General features: G+C 46.2%; 6 protein-coding genes and 1 pseudogene across 7 annotated transcripts; 5 read left to right on the forward strand and 2 right to left on the reverse strand.

Annotated features, from left to right (window-relative positions):
• Nucleotides 1–114: 114 nt before the first annotated feature.
• On the reverse strand, nucleotides 115–1694 carry EYB26_007904 (uncharacterized protein; the record flags this gene model as incomplete). The annotated part of the gene is made up of 5 exons (XM_054267164.1): nucleotides 115–544; nucleotides 594–696; nucleotides 764–1058; nucleotides 1110–1315; nucleotides 1379–1694. The coding sequence occupies 5 exons, from the start codon at nucleotides 1692–1694 to the stop codon at nucleotides 115–117; spliced, it is 1350 nt and encodes a 449-aa protein (XP_054123139.1).
• Nucleotides 1695–2499: 805 nt separating this feature from the next.
• Nucleotides 2500–7488, forward strand: EYB26_007905 (uncharacterized protein; the record flags this gene model as incomplete). The annotated part of the gene is made up of 3 exons (XM_054267165.1): nucleotides 2500–3635; nucleotides 3712–5788; nucleotides 5842–7488. 3 exons carry the CDS (start codon nucleotides 2500–2502, stop codon nucleotides 7486–7488), a joined length of 4860 nt encoding a protein of 1619 aa, XP_054123140.1.
• A 1275-nt stretch (nucleotides 7489–8763) lies between these two features.
• Nucleotides 8764–8856, forward strand: EYB26_007906 (annotated as a pseudogene). The gene has a single exon. The product of its transcript is annotated as a tRNA-OTHER (tRNA).
• Nucleotides 8857–9847: 991 nt separating this feature from the next.
• Nucleotides 9848–10602, reverse strand: EYB26_007907 (uncharacterized protein; the record flags this gene model as incomplete). The annotated part of the gene is made up of 2 exons (XM_054267166.1): nucleotides 9848–9984; nucleotides 10050–10602. 2 exons carry the CDS (start codon nucleotides 10600–10602, stop codon nucleotides 9848–9850), a joined length of 690 nt encoding a protein of 229 aa, XP_054123141.1.
• Nucleotides 10603–11003: 401 nt separating this feature from the next.
• On the forward strand, nucleotides 11004–13421 carry EYB26_007908 (uncharacterized protein; the record flags this gene model as incomplete). Its single annotated transcript, XM_054267167.1, has 3 exons — nucleotides 11004–11549; nucleotides 11606–13291; nucleotides 13356–13421. The coding sequence occupies 3 exons, from the start codon at nucleotides 11004–11006 to the stop codon at nucleotides 13419–13421; spliced, it is 2298 nt and encodes a 765-aa protein (XP_054123142.1).
• Nucleotides 13422–13851: 430 nt separating this feature from the next.
• On the forward strand, nucleotides 13852–15177 carry EYB26_007909 (uncharacterized protein; the record flags this gene model as incomplete). The annotated part of the gene is made up of 3 exons (XM_054267168.1): nucleotides 13852–14322; nucleotides 14413–14961; nucleotides 15091–15177. 3 exons carry the CDS (start codon nucleotides 13852–13854, stop codon nucleotides 15175–15177), a joined length of 1107 nt encoding a protein of 368 aa, XP_054123143.1.
• Nucleotides 15178–17254: 2077 nt separating this feature from the next.
• On the forward strand, nucleotides 17255–18467 carry EYB26_007910 (uncharacterized protein; the record flags this gene model as incomplete). Its single annotated transcript, XM_054267169.1, has 3 exons — nucleotides 17255–17358; nucleotides 17419–17484; nucleotides 17549–18467. The coding sequence occupies 3 exons, from the start codon at nucleotides 17255–17257 to the stop codon at nucleotides 18465–18467; spliced, it is 1089 nt and encodes a 362-aa protein (XP_054123144.1).
• Between the last annotated feature and the right edge of the window lie 383 nt (nucleotides 18468–18850).

Genomic DNA, 18850 nt, shown 5'->3' on the forward strand with positions numbered 1-18850 from the left:
TACTTTACGCAATTGGCTCCATAAATCATGAAGATTGGAGAGTTGTGTATTATCTAGGCGTCTATATGCAACTATATACCTCTATATTTATACTTCAAGTTTTAAAGACGCAGACTAAATCTTCGCCTTCAAACTAACACCCACCAGCCTCACCCTCAAAAACGCCATCCCTATTGTCGCAATCGCAAAACACAACCCCGATAACACCGCAACAAACGTATAACTTCCATTATCCGCCGATATAATCGCACCAGCCGCAGGCGGTCCTGCCAACGCACCAATTGACACGAAAGCCATGAACACGCCCATTCTAAACCCAATCTCGTTCATGGGGGAGATGGTCGCAATCAGACTGGGGCCCAGACCAATAACACCGCCAGAACTGAAACCGAAGAAGGCGGCAAAACAGATTATGGCGGCGTTGTTGTGGCCTGGCAACCAAAGGGCGAGGACCAGGATGGTGGAGAGGCCGGACATCATGGTCATAACGTTGAAGCGGCCGGATTTGTCGGCGATGTAGTTGGGGAGGGTTCGGCCGATGAGACTGTATCAATTAGTATATAGACATGAAGATAAGGGAAAGGAATAGTTACCTAGCACCGTTCAAAATCGGGACAAGACACCACGCCAGATACGTACTCATGCCATATCTGATGGCGGCAGTCACAATAAAATCAAAGGGGATAAGCATGGCCACTATATAAACCATTAGCCCTTCCTCTTATTCCCTACCTTTCCTAAGACATCTGGGAGGAGGACTTACAGAACATAAAAAACTCCGAAATACACAACACCAAAAAGTTAAGGTCTTTCAATGGCGCAATGTACTGCATAAAGTGAAAGGGCCGAGGTTTGTGTGGCAGAGCCGAACTAATACACACATTCGCAACGACGAGCATACCCAAAATCAGAAAGGCACAGATTCGCATTGTCCACCCAAAGCCGACTTGGGGCAGGAGGTGTTGCACCATTAAGGGGAAGATAACGCCTCCGAGGGAGGAGCCTCCTACACTCAGGCCGGCGGCGACACCGCGGCGTTTGCGAAAATATGTTTGTGGCTGTTGTACGGGTTAGTTTGTCAGTTGGTATATGTGCAGGGAGGAGCGTACAGCTGATAGGGCCGGCGTGAAAATAAAACTTGCGCCAATACCAGAGACGACAGACTGACTGAGGAAGAACTGATAGTATTCCTTACATAGACTAGTCATCATCAGTCCAAAGACATGCGCAACTGATCCTGCGAATAGTGGGATGCGGGGACCGTAGCTATCAAATATTTTGCCTGCCACGGGGGCCATAGCCAACATGAAGAAAACTTTCCTGTCGTCAGCTTTGTTATTCTGCTCAGAAGGAATATGGGGGGAGGGGGGATGCATACATTGCACCGACGTAATCCACGAAACAGTCGAACTCGAATACTCCTTCAACTGATTCGATTGATACTCATCCTGAAACAAGCCAATACAATTTGTCCAGCCGAAAGAGGTGAATAACGCTGCAGAAGCTCCCAGAACGGCTAACCATGCCTTTGTACCACCTTCAGGTACTTCTGGCGCAGCGTAGGCATGTTGTTGCGATTCTTCAGGTTTTTGCAGATCGTCATTGTTACCAATTTTGTCCTGTGGAACGTCATGTTTCTCGAGGCTTTCAATGTCGACGTCTGTATGACTTCGGGACTCTGTGGTGTCTGTCATGGTGTTGACTACTAGTAAGTAGATACTAATAACTGCAGTGCAGTTGCTATGGGCACGAATGACTGAACCAAATCATGAAGAGAATCAAGCTCTGGGATTCTACAGAATTTATTATTCGCTTCAGGATTGAATAACTAATTAACCATGTAGTTGATAATCCAAGCAGCCAACCAGTTAGTTCGCAGACTCTAAAAAGGCGTGTTATCTCCGTCCACAACAGGACTAAAGCACGACATTATTTACTGCTACAGAAAATCCCATGCTAGCTTTACGCCGCACATCGATTCATAACCTAAAGGAAACAGGGTTAGTTACCCCCCTCCCCCGGAGCTGGAGTTTAGTCTTGTCCGGGACGTCCGGAACGGTTTGTTAGCGATAGGTATACCAGTAAATCGGATTTATGGTGGCTTTATTGCACCGAGGGTGTTATATCCGCTCATTCTCAATTGTATGGAGTATTGTTAGAGGTTGAAACGGTGCAGTGCAGGATTATCATATAGACTAAAAGCCCTAATTTATGTCTTTTATGGAAGTACAGACCGGTTATGCCGATATGCCCGAGGACAGCCAAGGCGGCGCAGATTGCTGCTTTTGTTTAGCTTTGCGCATTTCTAATAACATAGTTACCAGTACCCTACCGGCATTTGACGAAACTATACTGAAGGTGAGAGAGAGGCAAAGTGACCTGTTTCGACTGTCATTTCGAAAATTCGACTGTCATTACAACAGCCGGTTCGACGACCAGCTGGGGATGGCGGACGCGATGGTGGAGGAGCCGGCAACAACGCGCTCGGGACGCGTCGTAATGCCCTCAACAAGGGCCCGAGAGGCCTCGGGTAGCGACAATATCAGCGCCGTTAGAACGTCCAAGAAATCAATGACCCAAGTGGAATTAACAGCGGTAAAGAAAGCCGCTGGCCTTATTGAGGAGAAACAGAGCGGAAAAGATGGAAACAGGGACATGCTTAAAAAGATAGGCCAGTACCTAGAAAGCACCTACCAAGAGGTTAAAGGACTGAAAGAAGCCCTTATCAAACAAGAGATGATGATCAAGGAACAGTCTGAAATGATCCGGGAACAGAGCAATACAATTCAAGCGCTGCAGACCCAAGTAGAAGCAATCCGAAGCCAAGCTACAGAAGATTACAAGCAACTCCAGGAACAGCTAGACACTGTCGCAAGTACTCCGGCTATGACAACATACGCGGCTGTAGTTGATAGACAGCCCAGTCATCAACAGGATACACAGCTAGTACCCCTAGCCCGTCCTACATTAGTTAATACGCTATTCTGCACAATCGACACGTCCCGGGTCGGAGAACAAGACAAAGCGAAGACCCAGATAGCCAATATAAGACAACAGATCGAAAAAGAGATGCGTGGGAATGAGGAAACAGAAAACTGGCGGTGTGCAGCAATGATCAAGGACCCAAAAACTGCAGACCGGATCAAGGTGGTTTGCAGACATGAAGACGAGATGCAGCAGATCAAAGAAGCCGCCCAAAAGATTGAGATACCAGGAATAAGAATCCTACGAAACCAGCTATATCCGGTCAAAATCGACAATGCTAACCGGACAGCAGTATTAGATGCAGATGGAAATATCTTATCAGGGACAGCCGAAATCCTGGGGAAAGAAAATAACGTCAGCATTGCTAAGATCTCTTGGCTTAGCAAAAAAGACTCCAACAAAGCATATGGATCTATGGTAATATACGTTACCAAAGCGACGGAAGCCAGACGTCTGATAGAAGGCAACTATTTTGATATAGCAGGAGAATCCGCATATACTCGGGTCTTTGAACCACAAACAGGACCTGCTCAATGTTATAACTGCCAAGAGATGGGGCATAAGGCCTTTTCCTGCAAGAAGGCTCAAACCTGCGCTAGATGTGCAAATAAGGGACATCATCACAGCACCTGCCAGGATACAATTCTAAAGTGTGTTCCCTGTGGAGGGCCTCATGAGTCATTCAGCAAAAACTGTCGAATACGCCTTATACAGTCTCATGCATAGATCATTTCGCGTACTACAACTCAATGTGGGCAAAAGAGATATGATACAACAAAGCTTAATGAACGATAACGAAATTAGAGATTATGGAGCGATAGCAATATCCGAGCCATACGCGCGGATGATTGAGAAGACAATGATAACAAGCCCAATGGGACACAGCTACTGGACTAAGATGACACCCACGGAGAGACATGAAGGAAGATGGCCAATCCGGAGCATGCTATGGGTTCGGAGCGACATTGAGGCAGAACAGATCCCAGTAAAATCCTCAGATCTGACAGCTGCGATACTACAATTTCTAGATAGGGCAGTACTGGTGGCCTCAGTCTATGTGGAGGGGAACAATGAGGAAGCACTAATATCTACAACTAGGCTACTACATAGCCTAGTGGTAGACATACAGGGAAGAGATGGAAAACGGATGGATGTTCTAATTATGGGAGACTTCAATCGGCATGACCAACTCTGGGGCGGAGACCAAATATCTCCAGTAAGACAGGGGGAGGCTGATGCTTTAGTTGACTATATGACCGAACACTCACTCCACAGCCTTCTACCAAGAGGCACAAAGACATGGCATTCAGGGGATACAGAAACAACAATCGACTTAGTCTTAGCATCGACGGAGCTAGCAGAAGAGATGGTTAAATGTGGCATACACTATACAAACCATGGATCAGACCACCAAGCTATTGAAACAGAGTTTGATATATCAGTCCCGGATCGACCTACCACTGAGAGATTGCTCTGGAAGAACGCGCCTTGGACAGAAATTAGAGCTAGAGTCACTACCAGCTTACAAGGGGTTCCCCTGGACGGCTCAGTCCAGCTGCAGACGGATCGCCTGATGATAGCGGTCACAGAAGCAGTCTCAAAACTTACACCAAAGGCAAAACCCTCACCATACGCGAAACGATGGTGGACGACAGATCTAACGCAGCTTCGCCGTATATACACATACTGGAGAAATCAGGCTAGATCGCGGCGTAGAGCAGGATGTATAATCCATGAGCTCGAACAACAAGCACATAAAGCGGCAAAAGAATATCATGATGCAATCCGGAAACAGAAGAAGATACACTGGGAAGATTTCCTTGCTAATGATGCAAATATATGGCAGGCAACTAAATATCTAAAACCTAATAGCAGCTCATTCAGCGACAAAATACCACCATTGGTAAAGGCAGATGGATCTACTACCAAAGATAAAGGAGAGCAGATGAAAGAGTTGCTTGCTACATTTTTCCCACCATTACCGACGAGAATAGAAGATAAGGGAACTCGGCCACAAAGAGAGCCGATACACATGCCTGATCTCACTATGGAGGAGATTGAACGAAAAGTCTTTGAAGCTAAGCCATGGAAAGCACCCGGAGAGGATGGCCTCCCAGCAATGATATGGAGGCAGCTCTGGCCAGTGGTCAAAGAAAGAGTATTCCGTATCTTTCAGATATCACTTCAAGATAGCGATCTCCCTTCCCAATGGAGAAATGCTAAGATTATACCGCTAAAGAAGCCGGCCAAGAAAAATTACGCGCTGGCTAAAGCATGGAGACCAATATCATTGCTCTCCACGTTGGGTAAAATACTGGAAGCGGTCGTCGCGGAAAGGATATCATACGCTGTCGAAGAGTTCGGCCTGCTGCCTATAAACCACTTTGGAGCAAGGAAGAGGCGCTCGGCAGAACAGGCACTTCTATTATTGCAAGAAGAGATCTATAAGGCCTGGAGAAATAGGAAGGTACTAAGCCTGGTCAGTTTTGATGTCCAAGGGGCATATAATGGAGTCTTCAAAGAGAGACTGCTGCAGAGACTCAAGGCAAGAGGAATACCTGACCAAATAGTTCGATGGATTGATGCTTTCTGCTCAAGACGCACAGCAAACATCCTGGTTAATGGATCTACAAGCGAACAACGGGAGCTACCACAGGCAGGCTTACCACAAGGATCACCACTGTCCCCAATACTATTCCTGTTCTTCAATGCGGATTTAGTACAACACAGGATAAGTGCCTCCGGAGGAGCAATTGCATTTGTGGATGACTATACGGCATGGGTATCAGGCCCATCAGCAGAAGTAAACCGGGCTAGCATACAAGCCATAATCGACAGAGCCTTGGATTGGGAAAGACGAAGCGGGCAACATTTGAATGTGATAAAACGGCCATAGTTCACTTCACCCGGACGGCAAGCCGTTCAAGCAGCATACCATTCTTGATTAAAGGCGAAATAGTCGAACCAAAGGAAAGTGCAAAGATTTTAGGAATAGTGATGGATTCCCAGCTACGGTTCAAGGAACACATTGCCAATGCTGCTACCAAAGGACTCACGGCAGCCATGGCGCTGAGAAGGCTAAAGATGACTTCCCCACGGTCAGCAAGACAACTATTTAGAGCTACAGTAGCTCCAGTGACAGACTACGCTTCTAGTGTCTGGATGCATGCCTGTGGAGCAAGGGGAACACAATATTTAAACAGAATACAGAAACATGGAGCTATTGCAGTAACGGGGGCCTTTCGGACAGTAGCAACTGCTGTGGCTGAGGCAGAAGCAGGCATCCAGCCGTTCCACAATCGACATATGGAGAAAGCTATAAAACTACACATCGACATCCAAACACTACCTGAATCAAACCCCCTAGTCAAACTAAGGACTATCACAACCCAGAGGTTCAGGTCTCCGCTACAGAGGATAGCTCGAGCCCTAGAGACAACAACAACAACCGAGCGGATAGAAACTATCCAAGCATTCACAATATCACCATGGACAGCGCGTATACAAACGATACACGAAAAAGACGGGGAACAGACCATTCAAATTGCTAAGAAGGCAATTGGTATCCTAATTGCCACAAGTGCATCTGCTAGATCCGGAATAGTGGGTATAGGAGGCCATATAAGAGACACCCAGGCAGACAATAATGGAACCGACATATCCAGCTTCTCGATCACCCTGGGCAAAAGGACAGAGCAGAATCCTTATACAGCAGAACTAGAAGCGATGGCGGTCGCCCTAGAACGAGTCCCTCCTGGGGCATGCTGTAGATGGATATCTATCCTTAGCAGTAATAGATCCGCAGTGGCAGCAATCAGCCAACCCCGCCAGCAATCTGGTCAAGAAACCATCCAGCGGATATATAAGCAGATTGAGACCTTATACCGGCGAGGAAACGCAGTAAATGCAATCTGGATACCAGCACATGCAGATATCAACTTGAAACAACGAGCAAAAGCTGAAGCACAGAAAGCGACAGGAACAGAGCATCTGCCGGAGAAACAACCATCCCAAGCTAGATCAACTGCTATCAGGCTCGCCCTTGCGGAACGGCAGCTAGAATGGACTCTCCCAGAGAATGTTGGTAAATACTCAAAGGCTGTAGATGCAGCTCTTCCAGGAAAACATCCAAGGAGCTTGTACGACAGATTGAACCGGAAAGAGGCAAAAATCCTGGCCCAGCTTCGGACAGGAATGACAGGGCTCAACAGCTACTTGAATAGGATAGGCGCAGCAGACTCCGATCTCTGCGCATGTGGACAAGCAAGTGAGACAGTGGAACATTTCCTATTCCGCTGCACAAAATGGACAGCGATGAGAGAAGGCATGAACCAATGCACAGAGTCGAGACGAGGTAACCTGTCCTTCTTCCTAGGCGGAAAATCACGCTCCGACCCGGATCGATGGCAACCAGACATGAAGGCCGTCCAGGCAGTAATCAAGTACGCAATTGCAACAGGAAGATTAGAACAGGAACCCGAAGCCGGACCTCCATCAACATAGGGGAAAGGAAGTAATCTATCCCTTCCCAGGTAGATACTGCTGCGGCCGCCGAAGATAGGACACCGCACACTTGGAGAAGATAACCTTTAAGACCATCTACTAGCCAACACCTTTAACAAGGGAAATTCCCCACCCTAAAAAACACCAACCGGAGAACCCGAACACCAAGCTGACACGGTACGAGAACAAATTATGGGCTATCACGAGTTTACGTCGGATCTGTGGGAAATGGATTATGTAATTAATACGCTAGTGCCCTATAGGCTTAGTGCCTCCGGGCGTAATAAACATCTATCTATCTATCTACCTACCGGCATTAGCAAATCAGACTCAGTTGTTCAGACAGATGCTTTATTTCTGATACTATGTAGTATGTGTGACAGCCGTACGGTAAGCTATCACCAAGGCGCCGTGGCGGAGACTCTTGGCAGAGCTGGTAGGACTGAGGAGGGTATTCCCGTCGATAGGGCTTCGAACCCTGACAGTGCCATATTGGGATTGCTCCTTGAGCGGTGCCTAGTTGGGAAAGGCCCTCACACAAGGGAAGGCATAAATATCCTTTGCTAGGCGGATAGCTTCTTTTTCTTCTTTCCTTTTCTTCTCCATGTTTGATATTGCCTGTAGACTCGGTGCACCTAGATAGCTCAATCCATGGTTTTGACCACTGTCACAGTATGTTGGTATCTACTCCGTTCACACTTGTATATGGCTACATGGATGGCGGTACGTCCGAAGAAGAAGAAAAGAACAAAAGACTGTATACGGAGTACAAATACCGGTAATGCTTCTTTAGACTATAAATGCGAAGATATCGAGTCAGACCTCAGCCTCACAGAGGATGTATTGGTGGCGTGGAACCCTTGGCTCCCTGGGGATTGTGACGGCTCTTTATGAAAACTTGAACGCTAGCGATAGCAGCGGAGTCTGCATTGTAGTGAGCTCTGGGACAACTGCTACTACTATTACACTACTAAGTAATTGCCGAGTATGCGAATATGAAAGAGAGACGAACACCTGTACTCGTAGTACAGTATACTCACGAGACGGACCGGACCGCACCGCCGGCTTCATTCCAACATTTGACTGGCTAGGGACCTTCCTGTACCTAGATCAAACCGAACACGGGATCTCGTCTCATGCGAAGATTCTTGTCGCCGACTCACCACCACACGGACTCTACTACGTATCTCAACAGTAAAACATGGATTTCGACGCTGTCTTTTGAACTTACACTCCTTGGTTTTAGATATCGTAGATATCGCCAACATATCAACAGCCCGGATGGTTTAGGGGTATAATTCTCGCTTTGGGTGGCAATTGTCATGTCCTGATTGCGAGAGGTCCTGGGTTCGATTCCCAGTTCGGGCCTTACTTTTTGTATTTTGTTTTGCTTGCGGGGAGCATTTCATGCAGTGTTTTTTGTCACATATCGTGTGATTTTTTTAGTGGATTGATGTGTATGTCATGTCCAGTGCTGTAAGCTGGTCAGTCTCATAGGCTGGCTCAGATGAGTCCATTCTTTGTTTGTTTAGGTATTGGCCAAAGTTCGCAAATACAGCTACGACACAATGAATTGACCACCTAGGACGGATGCAAGCGAAAGGAAAGACGACGAGGCCAGATTGAATCTCCCAGCCTCTTGTGCCCAGTCTCTTCCAGTAATGTGTAAACAAGATGGATAACGGCGGCGAGAGGATGGCTGATAGAGAGCTTTGATTTAAAGCCCAGATAGCAATCAACATGACTAGGCATACATAGTCTCGAACATGAGAAAGAAAAATATAGATAGATCGAAAAAAAAAAAAAAAAAAAAAAGAGAGAGAAAAGAAAAAAAAATGTGCTTGGCCCGAGCTGCGATTTGAACGCAGGACCTCGTCCATTCTTTCTAACTTTGTCGCTAGATGGATAAATTCCCGAAGGACGCATCATACCCCTAGACCACACGGGCATTGGTGCTTAAAGTACGACTTTTTAATATATATATTATATTTCTTTTTTCCATTTCCATTCGAAGTAAAAGGAGATTACTATAAATCAACCCTCGAGTATACGTGTGGCAATTGGCTAATTACTTTGAAGGCAGTACGCCAAAGTCCTTAGCTACGGACCGAGAAGGTAGGACGTATAGTTCCAGACCGAAAATTGTGGGGCGAGATAACATTGAAGACTTGCTTTGTGAGTATAATATATATTGACATCCATGGGTTGCTTTCTGATTAGCTTCGCTGCGTCTACATATGTAGGAACGACATAACGGATAACCATTGATGAGAACCGATTAATTGAAGCACCTACATATGTACGTAACAATGAAGCATATTTAACCAATTAACCTGAAGTCTGTAGCGAGTTGCATCAATCATTCCTTCCACTCATCTCTGCCCAACTTGACAATATCATCCATTTCCATAATCCAATATTTCGAAGGTGCCTTGCCATCTTCTGCAATACGAGCAGCTGCTACTGCAGCTCTGCCAATGACGGTTTGATCCTGGCCTGCATGCTCATAGTCAGTAATCCGATTCCCATACTATTCATGTCATAAGGGTTGAAGGTCATACCGAAACTATCTTGAATACCCTGACTTATCTTGTGGAGATTCTCCACGATCTTTTCAAACATCGGAGCCTTAGACCTCTCCCGGCCAATAATCATACCCGGCCTCAATATGATGGCCTGCTCAAAGTCAAGTTCCTTGATGGCATCCTCCACGCCAATCTTCATCTTCGAATAAGGCACCTGACTCGAGAAGAAATTTCTAGTACCAGCGCTCGAGATGAAAACATACGTCTTTACGCCCGCCTCTTTGGCTGCCCGGGCATTCTCAATGCACAAGTCATGGTCGATTTTCCATTGATTCTGAATACCGCCGGCGTCCGCTCTGGTAGTACCGACTGCGTTGAATATGACTGATGGCTTAGGCGACAAAGAAGAAATCATGGCGCCCCATTTTGAGCTATCGACTTCTTGGAGGACTTGCAGTTTGGGGGACTGCACTGATGGAAGTCTTCTCGAAATGGTCTTGATTGATGAAAAACCATCGGCAGCGAGAAGAGTCGCGAGGATTTGAGAGCCGACGGCTCCTGTGCTACCGAACACTGCTGCTGTTGCCATGTTTGAGTTACACTGTTTTTTGGTGATGATGTTTTGTCTTGAGAAAGAGTAAGAGTCGGTGTGGCGAAATATTGAGGTCAGAAATGGATGGCTTTATTCAGGACCAGAATATACGATAGCGTGACATGTGAACAGAAACAGATAGTTAACTTACGCTCGGACGAGTCCAGATCAAATAGGGTTAGGGTTGTGTCCGGCCCCACGATTGTCCCGGCGCTTGTCCACGTATCTTCTTCAGCCTCTTCACACCATGATCAAAGGTTGCATCAGATCAGGTACCTAATAACTAATGCCATAATCCGGTATCTTAGTTCTCGGCCCAGTACCATAACCTTTTTCCGAGCCAGCTTATACCCGTCGAGTAATTGTGAACAGCCGTGTACATCGCTTTTATACATGGTATGGAGCCTTCAGCACAACAAAGTGGACCCATAAAACACAAGCGTAACCGCACTGCGCAGTCATGCGTTCAATGTCGCCAGCGCAAAGTTCGTTGCGACCGAGGATATCCATGCGCTCCTTGTTTGCGATCGAAGAGTTCATTAGAATGCTCCTACGATAAACGGAACCCGCCACAAGGAAATTCATCAAGTAAGAACTCTTCAATCCTAGAGCATCGAGCCGGGCGACCAACTAGACAAGAGACGCATTTGTCGTCATCATACAATAACAGAATAAATGAAAATGCCGCCGCTGTCACTATTCAGCCCGGGGCAGCGGCACAGAGCCAAAGGCTGATCGAGGACCTTCAAGAGCAGGTTCAGCAGTTGAAAGAAGCAGTATCAGGGAGTGTATATGCTACCCAAAACTCAAGTCCATCTGGACTGCCTGTAGGAGCAAACAAAATTGAAGAGCAACCTATCAAGGCTCCAACATCTCACTTGCGAAATACTTGGGATAAAACCAAAATATATGGCCCCAACAACTGGATTCACACTGCGGGACAGGTAATGCCTACTTCACTATTTGGGCCTAAAAAAGCTTCAGTGCTGATAATTAGTAGTTCCAAGTTCTTGGGGAGTTCATATCATCGGATGTGTCGCTCTCGGCACAATTCTGTGATAAAACCGAACTCGTTAATCTACTCAAGGAGTGTCTCAGTCTCAAGAAATTGTATAAAAAACATAGCTTTGATGACGATGCCCCTCTGCCCACGGATATATCTAGCACCTTTCCCCAGAAATTTACATGCGATGAGCTTGTTCAATGTTATCTCAAAACATTGGAACCGATATACCGCATATTGCATGTACCATCCTTCATGACGGAGTATGAAATTTTTTGGAAGGAAGCACGGTCAGTCCCCAAACACTTCAAGATGAAAATGGCATTGGTACTTGCTATCGGTTCGGCTTTTCATGCGATCCAAAACGATTGGACCTATTACGAAAACACCGTGCAGAATTGGGTGCGTGCAGCGCAGCTGTGGCTCGCCGGTGCATCGAATCACGCCAATCTCACCAACGATGGACTACAAATCGGCTGTCTATTGATTTTATCCCGTTGTACCTGTCCTGCTACTCTACCCACTTGGATATCGACAGCATCGCTGTTGCAAATGGGCATGATGATGGGCTTACATCGCGATTCTTCGCTTTTTCCTTCACTGACCCCCTTTCAAGCAGAGATGAGGAATCGCCTCTGGACCACTATCATTGAGTTGAGTATTCAAGCCTTGTTGGACTCTGGAGTACCGCTACCTCTGTCACTGGCTGAATTTGATAGCCGGAACCCATGCAATATCAATGACCAAGACATCTCTCCAGGGAGCAAGGAGGCCACCCGGCCTAAAGATGGTCACATATTTACTGATTCGTCAATTCAGATATTGCTAAGCAAATCTATAAGTACGAGACTCGAAATTGCCCGCTTACTGAACGATCCACAGCGCAAAAATCTCACATTTGAGAAAGCAATGAGGCTAGGCCAGGAGCTGCGTACCGCTTGCCGCGAAATATCGGCCTTTTTCCAAAGAAATACACCCACATCACAGAGGCAAGAGAGTGGAAAAATGGAATTTCATCGCAAGTTCTTGGATATGTACCTTCATCGGTATATACTTTTTCTCTATCGCCCATTCATGATCGAGGCTCGTAAGGACCCTCGATACTATCTCGCACGCAAGATGTGCGTCGAATCTTGCCTCATTATAGCATCTCACTCTGAGGATGGTGCTATAGACCCATCAACAAAAATGAGCGATTACCTGCCGCGACTCACTCGTGTTGGGTCAGGAACGTTCAAGGGACCATTTTGCATGGATGTCATCGCAATATTGAGTCTTGAACTAGTAATTCAAGTGGAAGAAGAGAATTCAATTCGCATTTCCGGGTTGCCGATGATGGCAACAGTTGATCCTCTCGGTGAAATGAACAAAGCCAACCGGGCGCCGCTAATTCGGTGCTTGGAACGAATAAAAGCCCACCTCGAGCAGATTATCGTCTCTGGAAGGGTTTCGCTCAAACGCTACGGTTTCCTTGTTGGAGCTCTTTCCTTGGTCCGTGCTATTGATTGTGGATTACCCATTAGGCAGACCATTTTTGAGGACATAACGGCGACACTGAGGAAGTATTATTCTTATCTCAGCGAACACCCTTCCGATCAACCACGACAGGAGCCTGTGGGTGAGATGGCAGTTGATTCTGGAGACATGCCCGAACTTTCCACGTTCTTTCCTACTGATGATTGGGTGAGTATATTTTTACCTGCTGTAAAATCTAGATGGAATGTATGCTAACGCTAGAACACTTCAGGATCCCTCTAGCGTTGTTTTTCCTGATTTTTTCAACCTCTTAGAGCCGTCGAGCATGAGGTGGTAGGGTCAGAAATGAGAGCAATAGCTAGTCTTGTAATGAACCCTTTGAGTTGTAAAAGATGTTGAGCTTGTACAAAATAGTTAGGGTTCTGGTATATATTAGCTTTAGGGCCCCATATGATCTTAGCCAACTCTCCATCTTAGCGATAAGAATATAACTTATCTACACCGATAACCAGTCAGCAATATGGACAAGTACCAGTTGACAACGTTACTATATAGGGAATGTCCCATTGGTTGCTAATTTCTTTCTACCATGTCTTGATGGGCCAATCAATGCAAGGAATTGGCAGCCGGTATGTAACGTTGGAAACATTCAGATGATCTGACAGGTCACGCCACGCACCTTGCTTATGAAATCTTGATAGCTTCATTTGTGGAAAAGCATATTCTTCTTGTTCTATTTTGCAAATCATCTTCTACGGGCAACCCTCATGACACTCCCAGACGTTCTCATCACAGGCGGTTGCGGCTTTGTCGGCGCAGCGATCGCCAGAGCCATCACAGAAAAACACCCGGAATGCAGAACCACCATCATAGACATAAACGCCCCTGGCCCCATTCATCAAGTCCCATCTCAGGCCCATTTTGTCAAGGTGGATATTACTTCCAGAGCAGAAGTCGAGGAAGCCATACATCAGATTCGACCCACTATCGTGATTCACACTGCTGGGATTGTACCTGGATTAGCAGAGCGGTTTGGTCGGCGGATGCAGAGCATGGTATGGAAGATTAATGTTGAAGGCACAAGGGTTATGCTCGATGTCTCGAAGAGATTGGGGGTCAAAGCCTTCGTATTTACAAGTAGTTGTTGCGTGCTCATAGATGATATGCGACTACCCTACAGAAACGTTACTGAAGAGTGGCCGACATCGCAGAATTCGTTGATTTATGGCGAATCAAAGGTTCGTATATTCTGCTTTGTGGAATACAAACTAAACTAGACACGGTGCGCTGATGTATGAGTACTATTTTCGTTGGCTTCCTCTCCTTAGGCAGCTGCAGAAGAATTAGTTTTACAAGCCTCTTGTGCCGAGATGGCTACTTGTTCACTCAGGCCCTCCGTCCTGACGGGCCCCGGAGATTACCAGCTCCTACCAGCAATCCATGCATGTATCGCCAAGGGAGAAACTCCATGGGTAGTCGGCAACGGCCAAAACTATTGGGACATTACTCTAGTCCAAAATGTTGCAGATGCGCATGTTCTAGCGGCTGAAAACCTGGTTTCAACAAGGACAGCAGAAGGAGAGGCTTTCTTCATTCAGAATAATGAGCCCATCACTTTTCGAGATTTCTGCCTGGCGATATGGAGGGATTTTGGACATATACCCCCTTTCACTGTCCATATCCCAGAGTCGCTTGCCTGGCTGGCTGGGTTGGTGGCTGAGTGTTATACTTGGTTTACCGGTACACCTACAACGCTTAGTAGAGGCAGTGTTAATGATGCATGTCATATGAGATATGCAAGTGGTGAAAAGGCTCGACGTATACTTGGTTATGAAGCTAGGCTGGGTCTTGAGGAGGGGATTAGGCTTAGCTGTGAGGTGAGTTCTTTTTCAAGCCGGAAGAAAAAGCAATTGCGGCAGCTCTTTTTTGCTTTGTTGTTCTATGATCTTATCTAAGAATGGATGGGAGTCTCTAACAATATTTATTTCTCTTGCCGCCCTTTCCAGGATTACGCTCGTCGACTACGTATCAAGCTACCCGATGCCCCGGGCTTTCGCAATCGCCAGGGTGCAGAAATGAAGAAAAGTTTGTGATAAGGAATAGTAAATTCATGCTTATCAGCCATCTGGAGTTCGCCCCCTCGGGTAGTGATTTCTCTTGGGGCGTGTATCTCTTGTTGCATTAAACATGTCTTTATGATGCGATGATAATAATACCTTTGATAAACCCCGGGTAGTGAGTTGAACCTGTTGGCCAACCTATCTAGGTAGCATGGAGCGTTGAACATAACACGAACCGTGCTTCTGTCTACATCCTCGCATATTGCAGGGGCAATGTTCCAGTATGTATCAACATGCGCTTACTACTCTGTATATCTTCTCTTCATACAGAGTACATTGAATTATTAAAATATTATACTTAATGTTCTCGGCGCTCGTAAGCAAGGAGATTTCTACTAGTGTCAACCTACAATACAATAATAGTCGACATTAGGGTTAGTTTGATATGTTTCTCTGATCAATCCAATTTTGCTTGCAACTGATCAATAGTAAGGTGCAGCAACAATGAAAAATCCTTTCCCTAACATCACATACATTCCTTTTCCTTCGAGTTTAACTACGTATTGTTGCCCGTTTAAGAATGTCAAATCCAACAAATATTTCCCAAAGCGGCATGTTAGGGCAAGAGTGGTCATTCTTCTTTTGGCTTTCGGGTTGGGCTGGAAGGTAAGAGTCGAAACTGATACAAAAACAAAGTCTCCGAACATTCCGCTTATCACAAGATACTAGTCAATAATATCCAATCTATAATTGAAACGAGAAGGTTGACGGATCCATTCCTACATAGTATTCTTCCAAAGTAGGGGCTAGAATGGAAGGGATTGGGAGTTGGGCACACCACGTTGCACGCATTTATGCCCGATGCCCAATGGTCGTTAATTCCAACGCTCGATTCGATGTGTATTCCTTATTAACGCCACTATCAATGACGCTAATGTACTCCGCGATCCACTTGAGAGCTTGAGGTGCTACATGCTTCGGTACATATACAGCGATTCCTATGGGGTATTGGGACATATACGCAGTAGATCGATGGATACTAGTAGGTACTAATTATTAGTTGGGGAGATAGATAAACTCGATTTCGTAATCTCATCTATCAATTGGTCAATTGCTGTCATTAGTCCACCCAATGGTGAAAACATCTAGATCACGACTGGCCTTGTGCCACCCGTCCGTCTGTGAAGCAAACGATTAGCCCTATTTTTCATGTTATCAACCGATATCAAAATCAAAAACAAACATACATAATTTCCAGTTTAAATTGTCGTTATCTTTTCAACCACGCATAAAACGTGAAGTGCTAGCTGGCAACGATTACCACAGACCCTCGACGAAGATCGGACAACAGGTAGTACCAGCTCTAACTTCTTCCATCGATGCCGTTCCAGATTGCTGCCCAAACTGAAGTCCGACTACCGGTATGACCATTCTATCAAACCTTAGATCTGTCAATTAAAACCCTCACCAAACGCAGTTCATACCTTATCCGTCAGCAATCAGCATAGGCAACCCCCGACGCCAACTGGAACAACTACCAGGAACTACTTTTTTCCACAACTAGTTCATCCCTGAAAGAAACGCCCGTCCGGGGGGGATCCGCCATGAACCCATCTGTTTATACCCCTTTCGTACATTATCATGCCATCGGCGGACCCCTCCCTCTTCGTCTTAAGATGGCGGTGAAAAACAAGGTGCAAAGACGTTGGACAGCAAGAATTCTCGAATCCATCTGCCCTACCTAGTTATTCATGCGAGTTGTGGCCCGCTCGACTCCTTGAAGGGGATAACGACACTGCCACAATTCGCCACCAGTCACAGAGGTAAACAAGAAATCATTGCGCATTATTATCGATGATGAGCTTGGCTAGTCAGGTATAACAGGTCTATGCTCCAGGGGTGGACACATAGTCCAAAACAAAACAAAAAAAAAACACTATGAAATTGAATTGTCACTAACTATTCATTTAAAGACTGATGGCCCACTGCCGTACGTTTTACCCAGGCTTGCTTCTAAACACGATGTCTTGGTAGACAAAGTTTCTGAAACTTCTCAAATACTTATTCTCGCCCTATCCCTCCTACTCTTCTCCAGTCATCACCTCCAGCCATGCCACTCTCAATGGGCCTCCACTCCCTTCCGGGCGGTGCAGCATCAATGGTTGACCCTTATTTTCCTTCCACTCCAGGAATGGATGGGTTTTCTCGACATGGGTGAATTTCATGATGCTCCTAGAACATACCTTTCAAGCCAACTGACCCAGGCTGCTATAGAACTTCATCTTCCCAGCCTTCATACTTCAGAGGCGCAGTCCCTGTTCCTGTGATCTACCAACAAAGGTGATACCCATACCTTTGAGCTCCTTAATCATGAGCAACCCACTGAGTGTTTGCTTTCTTCTAGTGGAAGTCGTGGGTTTCCAAATTCCCAAACATTTACAGACATAGACGTCAACAGCCGGCCCATGACGCAGGGCACTCCAATGGACTATCAGGCCTACTATGCCCAACCGGCCAATTCGTCAAGCCATAGGCGATATTCCAGCGCTTATGTTGCTCAGGCTCCTATTGGGCGACCACCACGCCATGTCTCAGTACATTCCGAACGGGATACGACTAGAATCTCCCCAGATGAGTACATGCATGATGTCAACTCTCCTCGATCCTATAACCCCCGCGAGTGCCTGGTAGAGACCGGCCGATCCCGTCACGGCGACAGGTCCGGCAAGGCAAGTAATGTAAAGTATCATTCGCAAAGACGTCCATCCAACCGCGACGAATTCGATGGACCACATCAACTTCTTGAGCCGCCATCACCAAAGACCATAGCAGCTCAGGAACGGGAGTTACCCCCACTCCCTACTAATCTCGATGTCTCAGAGCAAGACCGTATTTTGAATGAGGTTAATGATCGCCTCGCTCAATGTGCATTTGACTTTGTCGCAAAATACCAATTTCCAATCCCCATTGAACCGGATAAAAGACAGGTGAGGGTATCAGCAGACCGAGAATGGACCGAATGGGTTTATTTGTTGAAGAGATTGGCCACCAAGCGTCGGATTCCTGCCCGGGTACTTCATAATGGCCAGATCAAACAGCTTGTTACCGTTTTGGAGAATTCCCTGGAGATGCGTCATGCCGCAAAGCATCAATCCAGGCCAGTAAAGGATGACCGGAATGTATTACAACTTATCTCCGCTGGAACCCAGGTTGCTAAGATCCTCAAGGATGCCACTGCCATGGAATATTTGGACCGTCTTTACCAGGAAACCGAGCGAAGGGTCAAGGAACGACAGAGCCGTCGTGTGAAATTTGCTTCTTGAGCTTGGCCGGAACCGTCTGAATTGTTTCAACGCTTTAGAACCCTCTCAAGCATTGGATCCTTTTACTTATGCCAAGAGAATGTTATTTTCTGATTCTCTCAACTTCTATCTGCTGCCGATCTTTATGCCTTTCTCCCCTGTCTCATGCTGCTGTTTTACTATCAAACATGTAAAAACTCCATAAGGAAAACGAAGAGGAAACGGTCAGTCAGTGGACCCAAAGCTGGTGAAATGATGTCGGACAAAATACCCATGCGGAATAATTGTCCGCATGAACCATTCGCCAATAATCCACCAGACCAGAACAACAGAACCAGATATTGAAGGAGGACAGATACACGTATACATACATGACCCTCGGTCGAGGTTGATGGTTCTACTTG

Source organism: Talaromyces marneffei, chromosome 6 (genome assembly GCF_009556855.1).
Source record: "Talaromyces marneffei chromosome 6, complete sequence".
Lineage (NCBI taxonomy): Eukaryota > Fungi > Ascomycota > Eurotiomycetes > Eurotiales > Trichocomaceae > Talaromyces > Talaromyces marneffei.